The following is an 11,878-nucleotide window of genomic DNA, read 5'->3' on the forward strand; positions in this document are numbered from 1 at the left end:
TACTGAGAATTTTGGAGGGTAGGTCAAACTTCCAACAGGACATAATCCCGTAGGACAAAATCCCATAGGACAAAATGATTGCACACTTCGTACAAAATCCCAACAGTGTGAAAATGCCATACACTTTATTTTGAAATATTTATGAGGAAAAATAAAAGTATCTAAGCATTATTGACCATACGCACATAAGCCGTAAAAACATGATTCAAGTCATCATAACTCCCATTCAACTCTCATGATATAAAACAACACAATCTGAATTTTCCTCATAAATGAGAATTATTGACCATATGTACATAAGCACTTAAAACATCATTCAACTCATAATAACTCCCATTTAACTCATTCCTGAAGTCATGATTATCAAAACATGCTACTAAACTTAGCTCACTGGCCTCTGTCAAGGAAACATGATTAAATTAAAAATGGGATTTTGTCCTATGTTGGTGATTTTGGTGTGGGATTTTGTCCAAAGAAATTTTGTCTGGGTGGGATATTGTCCGTCCCCGTTTGATTGTGTGTAAAAAGTGTGTAAACTTTGTGGTGATTAAATGATAATCTGTGTTTTCTTCTCAAAAATGTGTTTCCATATAAAATAAGATTAATACCAATCAGTGTTCTATTTACTAGCTATATTTTCTTTAGATTTTAACAGTTTATGTGTTTGAATTGTATACAATGGACATTCAAGGAAGTAATGCAATACATTCTCACATCTATAGCAACACTGACATGATTTTTTACATTTATTATTTATTATCTATTTTTAAATATGTATTCTAATTAAATCATAATTAAATGTACTCGTCATACATCTTAATCTTGTGTGCAAAACATGTGACTTCCTTATTCCATAAGAATAATATTTAGGTGCACATTTGTCTTTCACGTCGATATAAGATTTAAATGATGCAACAGAGTTGCAATTGATATCTTAAGGAATATCATTCTACATTTTAACTGTTGGTGGAATAACTGCTGTTGTGTACCTCAGTCTTGTACGTGGTTAGCTAAACTTATCGAAGTTTCTTAACTCATAGCTTGTCCGGTTGCCTACTACAGGCGGGAGTAAATCCTGATGAAAAACTGGTGCAAGACCTTTTTGAATTTTTATGAAATGATGTTAATTTGCATCTTATTCTTTCTCATCATCCCATCCCATGCCATAATAACGTTAAGCCCATTTTCTTCTTCTTCTTAATACAACAAACTGGAAGATGCAGATCATGGAGGACCAGTAACTACTATGAGGGACAGACAGACAGACAGACGGATACTTTTATTAGCACAGGCCATGTTGGCCCCTGGCCATTTACATATACATAATGAAATTAAGTACAGGAGGCTTGGCGAGGATGTACTGACAAACAGAAAGGAATTATTGACGGGGTTTAAAAGCTTGAAAACAATATTTTGCTAGCATTTTATTTCGTTAACATGTTTGCTTTGCATTAATAAAAGGAATTTATAGTACGTTGGTCTAGTGGTGTAATAATTTAAAAAAAAGATAGTTCTTAGTTCAGCATATTTTGGGCATACGAGCGTGAAGTGGAACTCGTCTTCGACTTCCATTAGATTACACATTGTGCACAAACGTTATGAGAGCTGCTTCAAGATGGAGTTTTCTAATCCATTGGCTTGTTCAATCAAACATATATCCCATGGATGCCAACTTCCGTTAGACGAGAAGGTTAAACCCAAAATGTTATGAACATTTAAATATGATGATGATGATCTATCAAATTAAATAATATAGCTTCAGTTTTTTCTTGTGGTTTTATTTGGAATAATCCATTATGATGTGTAGGTAACAGGCAGTAGATATTCTGTTCATTAAGCCGTAAATGTTGTTTTAAGGCGTCTGCGAACTGCCTGTCTGCGTAATGGGAGGATACCCTCGTTAGACATTTGCGCTTGCAATTGAGTAATGCAGTAAACTGACCCCTTTAGATTTTACCCCACCAATATCTTTGTCTGCTCCAGTTCTGCTGTACGCAATATGCATGTTATTGTTCTTACAGAGTTCAGGTAATGTATATCCGAGTGAATTGTCGTGATCAAAACTCTCAATCGAGATGTCAATGCAGCATTAAATTCAAATCATTTCCTCTGTCCACAAATGTGTCTGTTTTATGTCTAATTGCTTTCCCGTTTCTTTTTCTTTAAAGACATTCATGGGGCAATACAGAAGACTGTTGTTCTCTCTTTTGCCTGTATTGCACGGCTGTGGTGATATATACTGTGCTTCAACTGCCAACGCATACTGATGTATCCTTCCGGTCTGAAGTTCCATCCCCATCATGTCCAAGTGTATTACGACACATGATGGCAGGCATGTGAGTTAACCAGATCAATATCTGCAGAAGATGAAGACGAAATCGAAACATACTTGCGTGAAGCATTATACGTTTTGGGGCCAAAGGGTACATTTGAGAGGCCGGATAAAAAATGTGGAAATATATCCTACTTTGGTTGGAAGGTCAAACGTAAAGAAGGAGGATGGTTTCGGGTGTTGTGTGAACCAAGAGGAAGTACTCCGTGTTGCTATGACAACATGTGTCAAAAGAAAACAACAAGCGAATGTGTCTGTGATGGATGTTATGACCTTAGAACTCAAAAACATGCTGAGTATTCAAAGTGGATTCCTGACGATAAACGGTGAGAGAGAGAGAGAGAGAGAGAGAGAGAGAGAGAGAGAGAGAGAGAGAGAGAGAGAGAGAGAGAGAGAGAGAGAGAGAGAGAGAGAGAGAGAGAGAGAGAGAGAGAGAGAGAGAGAGAGAGAGAGAGAGAGAGAGAGAGAGAGAGAGAGAGAGATGTTTGTTTGCATCTTAATTGACTGTATGGAGAATGTATTATTGTGCTTGTTGAAGATTAAGGTGTCCACTATATCAATGTAGTCATCCTTTTATCCCATTAATATTTTCATCTTCATTATCATGATAAAAATGAAAATATAACTTAATCTGCCAGTGGTACAAAACGAAGTCAATGTACGTTTTAATATGTTATATCTATGTTGTCCCATTGCTTAGGTTGCAGAAATTCTGCCAAGTTAGACAGCTGCCCAGTCCCGGGGCCGGGGATAAACAAAGTCCGTGGTCTAGATTACTAGTTGACCGACTGATGGGACTCAACCCCAAAAGTCCTAGTATCTGTACTTTACCGAGAAAGTGTAATCTCAAATATAGCACATGTTACATTTGACCCCTGTTAAATGATATTGTGTAGCCTAGCTATATCAGTGTTTTAAGCGTGGACCTCATGGAAATAGTTGTCACGTGTGCTATCTCAGCTGACTTTATAATATTATATTGTTATATGGTTAAAAGACACGTGACATGACAAACGCCTGACAGTTTTAATGCATTTTTTGTCTGTTTTTTATTTGAATTTTTGCACAGGTTAATGCTCTTGCCAGGATAATGGACGGGTATGGACACTGATGTAAATGAGTGCATTTCTATAATATTTCCAAACTTGGCATACATGTAAATAGAACCAAATGATATGGAAATGAGTTAATTTCCGTCAATATTAATGTTATTCAAAACGTCAGGACATCGGCTTTGCCCTGGAATGTTTAATGTTGATTTATTGGTGAATGTGAACATTCAAAATGTCATGTTGCGTGTCTTACGCGAATCAAGGTTAATACCGAATGTAACCTTTCATGTGACTGTATTAGGGTCAGCACTCTCATCCTCATACCCACTGTCAGCCTCCTGATCCTCTGGCGGGACAGTCTACGCCATTTCTCGTGTAAAGCAGCTTCCAATTGGACCAGGTTCTGTACAGGGGAATCTCTTTGTTGGACACGACGACCAATTACGTCCCAGATATGCGCCAAAGGGTTCAGATTGGACCTCGTTGAATCGTGAGATATTTCAGGTGGTGCTTAACTAAGTTCTATGTGTATATTTTATTCATAAATATTTTGTAAATTATTCCAGATGCGAAGTGATAAACTTCACGTCCAAGTCTGCGTGTGAACTTCTGAAGGGAGGAACTTTCCACTTCTATGGCGACTCTCTCGTCCGGCAGATGTTCTTGGCCTTCATCATTATCGTCAAGGGAGACTATCGACATGGCGGACTGGCGCCTAGTGCAACTATCAGTATGTATTATGAATTTTTATGCATAGATCTTAATATGAAACAGACGAAGTAGTCTCACTGTTCTCATTTGTTTCAAGTTGAGGCGGCTAAATCAGGGAATTGGTTATTCCATTGTTATTGAACGATATTAGATCATGGACGTAGCTGCAGTTTAATTTAAATTTCTTTGCCAAATTGCCCTTTTCCCATTTGCCACTATGGATAGAAATCCCGACTCCATGCATAAAGAAACATATGAGCAAGAAGGGAAGCACAACTGTTCCCCTTAGGGATGACTGCTTCTTTTCGAAATGTCTTTCAGATACTGCATAGATGCTAATACCAAGGAGAGTCCAGAGATATTCTCATGGTATTTGTTTCATTCTTTGACAACTTTTCCTGAACCTCTGAGGATAGGTATGCCATTGTGGGTCTAGGACAATTGCCACCCGGATAATTGCCACCTAGGACAATTGCCACCAAGACAATTGCCACCCAAAACATAAAAACATAACTCAGTTTCTTTACCAACTTTTATTGAGTTTGACATGGTAAATCATAACAAATGACAACATATTCTTCCATATAACCAACTTGACAAATCTTGCACAAAAACATGCCCAATTACATTTTTCAATTACACATTTCTTAAAGTGAGCTCATTACATCCGGATGTTGTGGGCAACACTGCGCAGAAAGTCCTCACACATTCTATTTTACTTTTACACTTTTATTATGTCACTGACCCAAAGAATGAAGGACATCTATCCAAAAAAATGGCTTGAATCTCTCTATCTATCCTCTAAATGTCTGTATAAACATTGGAAATCTGAACTATGCGAAGAATATTATTTATAAAAAATAACTGTAAGGACATTCCGTGTAGCTTTATCCCGTTTTCGCTGCTCATCACACGACTTGTTTGTTGAAACATTCATCTCAACATGTGTTCGTTTAAGACAGTAGCACCCAAGCTCAAACAAATTGATTTTCTAAATACTTGAGCTTCTCAGCACTTTAATCTTAAGTGTCAGAGCTTTCAATACATTCTCTCAATTATTTTGAGTTTTGAGTTTTTCCCAATCAATGCGTATTGAGTTTTCATGAAAGCTAAGATTGCATCAAAGTCAAGATACCCCAAAACATTGACTTTTCATCATCTAGAGTGGTGTTTATTGACAACCTGCATTCATTTTCTCAAATAAAATTACATAAAATTCGGGGTGGCAATTGTCCTCACTTTTATAGTAAAAATAACTGGGTGGCAATTGTCCTGGGTAGCAATTATCCTAGATGGCAGTTGTCCTAGGTGGCAGTTATCCCGGTGGTAATTGTCCGGTGTCAATTGTCTGGGTAGCAATTGTCCGGGTGGCAACTGTCCTGCTCCCGCCATTGTATCTATGGTCAATATTACCAATTGCCCCATGGATCATGGAAGGTTAAGATTTCCCTTAAGTTTGTCATGTGGGACAGTGGCGTACAGAGAAGAAAATAAATAAATAAATAAAATAAAATGTTTTGACAGGATTGAACTTTGTTCTTTTCTGAGATTTTACACATATAAAGCAAATAGTTCGATATTTTAGAATGCTCATGGGAGCACTGCAACTTGTCTTGAATATTTTTTTGTGAATTTAAATAAAAGTTATCATTGGTTGTAGTAAGGATTCTAGTTAATATTTGAGACAGGGACTTTTTGGTGCAGCTGCTGAATTCAGCAAATACATTTCTGTGTACAGAATGTTATGGAGCTTCAGGAGTCGAGGCAAAGGTTCAGAGAACTGATAAGTGAAATTGGAAACTTTCTTTCCCTTTTAACGTACTTGTCTCAACGTGGAGTTATTTGATGTGGCACTGAGGCCCAGTTCTTTGATCAAAACAATTAATGTATTGATTCTTACATAGAACGGTTATGTTAATTGAAGTCTTCTCAGTTGGAAGAACTATGTTTTTCGCTGTTTCAGGATTTATAATTTAAAAACAATCTATCCAGTTTTGTTTTGAAAGGAAAGAAACTTGGGTTTCAAACTCTCTGGTCTCTGAAGCGGGGGGTCGGGGTCGACGAGTGTTGGTTAATGAGCAGGGGTTAGGATGATGCTTTAATTGATGTATCGCATCTACTCACAAAACTAAAGTCTCTTCATTTCTTAACATTAAATCGATCATCGGACACACAGGATCTCAATATCATTTTTTAAAGTATAATGCATACACGTACAATATTTCCATTTCCCATGTTCAGAAAACACTTTCATGCCTTGAAATAATGAGACAAACAAAAATACAGAACACTAAATTGCCAGTCCATTTGCACGTCATTCAAAGATTATAGTGACTGCAAATTATGTTTATGGTTTTTTTTACTTTTCAGAGATGAAACAAGAGTGTGAAGGGAAAAACGTGTTTCCTTTTCAGAAATGTCGTCCTAACCTGGACTATTCCCCAAGACTCTGCAACGGAACAGTGAAAGCGAAATTCTTGTTTTGTGGTCGGCTTGATATGGGAGGTAAAGCCATGACAAACGAGTTGCAAAACATACTGGATACGCCCAAATCTTTGGTTTTGTTTGGGAGTGGTCTATGGCGGATGTTCAACAAAACGGATAACTCCAATTATGCAAGAGCGATCATAGATTCTGTGAAAAGCAACACCACACGGAAATGGCCCAAATTACTTTGGTCTGGGTTTAGTGGTTTCGGACTCTGGCGAACAGAGCTTGTTCGGGGAGTAACTAATGAAAATGCTCAAGTCTACAACCGATACATGGAGAGGTTTGTAGGGAAGTATAACGTTCCGATGTTCGATACATTCAACTTGACTCGAGGTATTCGAAGTCTGGATGGAACTCATTTTGGTCCGGGGGTCAATTTTCTTAAAGCACAGATCTTTTTGAATTACCTCTTGGAGTTGAAAAACAAAGGAGAGTGGGCCTGAGACGGTTCCAGTAAATGTGTACGGTTTGCCCTATGCCCAATCGGTCTGTGTTGTATTTGTGTAATGCTATTTGATGAACATAAAGAATTTTCTGGATTTCATATTCTTGTGTTGTATGTTGTTCGACAACAAACCCTACAGTATTCTCGAAATATGGTGGGGGTCTGTAAATGATAGAAAGAATAGACCAGTCATTTCAGAGATTGATGTCATGAACGCCCATTTACGCCACTGGGTCACGGTGACATGTTGTGACCTAACGTGACCTTCTCGTTTTGTAAAGATGTATTTTGCGATCATGTCATTTCATTCAAATGAAATAATATATCATGCCGAGCTTGTTCCAGTCTGCCTCAATGAGAAACGAGGATTTTGAGTGTACGATACAAAATCAATAAAATGAAACTTTACAGGCAATGCATAATGAGGTGAGGTGAGGTGAAATTGGGTTTTACGTCGTGCTTGAGAGTATTTCGCTCATATGACGACGTGCATGCGTGTGTATGTGTATGTGCGGCTGCTTGTACTAGCCCAGACTTAAGCTGGTTTTATAGTGCTAGCCCACTGCAATACCATGCCGCAGTGAAGCATGAATACCCCACTCAGACACAGTATACTGACTTGTTGTATCCATTAATGCCGAGCGCCAGGCAGGAACCAAACAGTACCATATTTTAACGTCTTTTGGTATGACGCGGCCAGTGATCGAACCCGCGACCTTCCGCTCTCCTGGCGGACGCTCTAACCACTACACCACGGAGGCGGTCGCAATGCATAATGATGTATTCTTCAGCTCTGAAGTTGCATTCACATCATGTCCAAGTGTATAACGACACATGATGGCAGGCATGCTGTTAACCAGATCGATATCAACAGAAGAGGAAGACGAAATCGAGACATACCTTCGTAAATGTATGTATGTATGTATGTATGTATGTATGTATGTATGTATGTATGTATGTATGTATGTATGTATGTATGTATGTATGTATGGATGGATGGATGGATGGATGGATGGATGGATGGATGGATGGATGATGGTTGTTAACCAGATCGATATCTGCTTCGGGTATTGTGTGAACCAATGGGAAGTACTCCGTGTTGCTACGACAAGTGCGTCAAAAGAAAACAGACAGACAGACAGACAAGTTTATTCAGTAAAAGGCCACAGGCCCATCATACAGTCATTTGCATATGATATAGATAGTTTAGTGCACATGCTGTGTAAGAGGAACATTTCTAATGCGCTGAAGAACATGATACAGAAAAATACTGACATCTCTTATGATACAATCATTATGTGTTTTCATAATGTTAATAAAATTGGCATTTGGATCAAAATCAGTAAAATATTTCTGAATATATCTTAACCTTAAATCAGAAAAACGTTCACACTTAAGAAGTACATGGAATTCATCTTCAATAACATTTTTGTCATCCAATTTACAAAATAGACATAGTGTCTCGTTGTAATTAACTTTATTGTATGTTCCAGTTGCAACAGCTAAATTAAAATTTCCACATCTAAATTTTGAGAGTGCAGATCTGAGATGTAAAGGAATATCAGAATTTAAATACCTTTCCACATTTAAAAATGTCTTAAATTGGGAGTATTAAAAACACTTATTAAATTTTGAATTGAAGTGGATTGTTTAAGATTATCCGAAAGACTCTGCTTAAACAAGGATATGAAATAATCAACATTGCCAACATCCTGACTGATCCATGCATAGCCAAAACCATACTTAATTAAATATTTTTGACACAAGTTGCCCAAATAGTGCGGCCAACATCATCTAAGGACTTGAGCATAATATAACAATGTTTTGGCAGTCTATCATAAAGCATATACAATAGGTGACACCAGTATTTAATTACTTTAGTCATATAAGTAATTTGTAGAGGACGTCTGCCACAATCACCAAGAGCCATGTTATTACAGGTAGATTTACCAACTTTCAAGAAATATTTACGAAATTTCACCTGAACAGACTCAATGATGCTACAATAGTTAGTACCCCAAATCTCAGACCCATAACACAAAATAGGTGAAACCATACAGTCAAAAATCTTAAATAAGTCTTTACAATTTACTCTTCCCATCTTTTTTTTAAAACCGTTTACAGAAAATATCGCCTTGTTAGCTTGAGAGACCAGACAGCTTTGCGCTTTACTCCATACAAGCTTTGGTGTAAATACAAGTCCTAGATATTTATAAAAGGATACAGTTTCAATAGGATTGCCATTATAGGACCACTTTTCATATTCCCGTAATGGCCCACCATTTCTAAAGACAAGAACTTTTGTTTTACTAAGATTAATTGACATTCTAGTTTGTTTACAAAAACATTCAAGTGCATTTATCTTCTTTTGTAACTGATTACAAGTATCAGAAAGTACAGAAACATCATCGGCAAACATAAGTCAAAAGAAAACAGGAGAACGTGTTTGTGATGGCACTAATTCTCACTCAACATGCACATGTACTCTATTGCGTTGTCGCAATTTAATTCTTGACTCACAAAGTCGGCCCATGGGCGAGAATGTTTAGTTTCGCTCAGAATTCATGTTTTGGAGGTTGTAAATGAATGAGTGTATCTTTATAAACATCATGACACAAAATTCAACTTATTTTGACTTAATTCGGCTAATTTAGAGCGATATTAAAAATCTCGTCCATGGGCGAGAATATTTACTTTTACTTAAAATACATGGTTTTCAATGTTTTGAAGGTTGTAAATGAATGAGTGTATGTTTATAAGCATCATGACACAAAATTCAACTCATTTTGACTTAATTTGGCTAATTTAGAGCGATATTAAAAATCTCGTTCATGGGCGAAAAACAGTTTGGCCCATGGGCGAGAATATTTACTTTTACTCAAAATACATGGTTTTCCATGTTGTGGAGGTTGTACATGAATGAGTATAGGTTTATAAGTATCATGACAAAAAAATTCAACTTATTTTGACTTAATTCGGCTAATTTACGGCAATGTTAAAAAATCTCCATTATTTACGGTAACATGGATTAGCCAATAGCGCATTGCCTGGAGAGCCTTATTCACACGATCACTCAACCATATCCATGGACGGTTGAGCCACACCATTTTCAACTCAGACTTATTGAAAAGTGGCTTTCCCGGGCTATAACCATCAGCACACCCCAATCCGACCATCTGTCATTAATTACCTGTCATGGGCCTTCAGTTGAATTGAAAGCTCTCGCCTATTGTTTCATTAATAAATTGTTTCACTAGCAGTCACTATGTAGTCACTAGGCACTTAACATTAGAAGCAATGCCATGGAACAAGTTACCTAACTACAGTATGACGTGATATTGTATAGTAGGTGATTTGAGAATACAGCAGCACTGAAAAGGCGTCGTTTTTACCACCATGGGCACAACACTGCATAAGTACAATCATTTATTGTATTTATAAGGTAATAGGAAACTTCATCTCAGTTAAGTGAGTGAGTGAGTTAAAATTTAAAGTCACATCGGCAATATTTCAGCCATATCGTGACTAAAACTAGTTCTAAATTGATAATACATACAGATAATATATAAAACCCTGTCAACGAAGGACAGTAAAATCACTAGATTATCACAAAATGAGTTAAAACTAGCTAGCATATAACTTTAAAAGTAGAAAACTATCTTTAGACAATACAATGTAAAAATGGGCCAGTAATCGCCAACAACTGAAGGTAGATCACCATACTAGGGACTTACAGTGCCTTTGCTACCTGCATGGACCCTAGCTGGATTTACACCATCCCTTCAGCCACTGGCAGTTATACTGAGATTTAGCCATACAGTAAAAACACAAAAAAAACTACGATTAAAAACCTGGTACACTTAAATTGACTAAATGTTTTGGGACTTATGTACCCTCTCAGGAGGACAATAATTTTACGCTACTTCAACCCCCTTTGAAGATAGAGCCACTAACAATCTCAGTTACTAATTTAAATTACCAATAATAAAATATTTATCTATTTACAAATCTGTTAACAAATCTAATTCTTTTAAAAATGCAATAATTAAATGAGAACTGATACTATTAAAAAGATCCTTCATAGTTCGTGATTTAAAATATTGTGATGGAATACTCAACACAGTCAAGCAGGACATGCTTGACTGTGATTCTTTCACCACAAGGGATACAAAACGGAGGATCCTCACCTTTTAACAGGTATTCATGAGTATATCTGGTATGACCAATACGACATCGTCGCATGATGACCTCTTTAAATCTGGACTGACAACCCAAGTAAGTGTAGCCAATATAGGGTTTTATTTCATTTAATTTATTAATACCTACTTGAGTGTCCCACTTCTTCTGCATCAGATCACGGATGTAAGTTCTAATGCTGGCTTTGTAATCAGAGTATGGAATAAGAAGTGGTGTCACAGATTTGTTGAGTGCTGCCTTGGCAGCAAGATCGGCCAAAGTATTCCCAGAAATACCAACGTGGCTGGGTAACCAACAGAGGACGATATCGAGTTGGCCAGTGGCAAGATCATTATATAGTTCTATAATTTCTAATAAAAGTGGATGTTTACAAGAAATTTTTAATCGCCTGAAGGCAAGAAAGAGAGTCAGAAAATATTATATGTTGTTTATATTTAGGGTGTCTATTTATATATTTAAGAGCTGTAAGTATTGCGCTTGCTTCTGCTGTGAAAATTGAACTGTCATTGGGTAATCTGGAAGATATTGTTTTGGACCCAATGACAGTGGCGCAAGCCACTGCGCCACCATCCCCGGACCCATCTGTAAATAAGGATTGATATGTATTATATTTACTTTTTAATTGAGTATATTCTTGTTTATATTGTAATT

The 11,878-nt window shown here is 37.0% G+C and overlaps 1 protein-coding gene across 1 annotated transcript; it reads left to right on the forward strand.

The window, feature by feature from the left end:
• The first annotated feature begins 2,554 nt into the window (after nucleotides 1-2,554).
• Nucleotides 2,555-7,028, forward strand: LOC124264168. The gene is made up of 3 exons (XM_046698908.1): nucleotides 2,555-2,658; nucleotides 3,951-4,114; nucleotides 6,466-7,028. The coding sequence occupies exons 1-3, from the start codon at nucleotides 2,555-2,557 to the stop codon at nucleotides 7,026-7,028; spliced, it is 831 nt and encodes a 276-aa protein (XP_046554864.1).
• Nucleotides 7,029-11,878: the final 4,850 nt, after the last annotated feature.

This window comes from Haliotis rubra, unplaced genomic scaffold, assembly GCF_003918875.1.
Source record: "Haliotis rubra isolate DU_JTF1 unplaced genomic scaffold, ASM391887v1 Scf911, whole genome shotgun sequence".
Taxonomy (NCBI): domain Eukaryota; kingdom Metazoa; phylum Mollusca; class Gastropoda; order Lepetellida; family Haliotidae; genus Haliotis; species Haliotis rubra.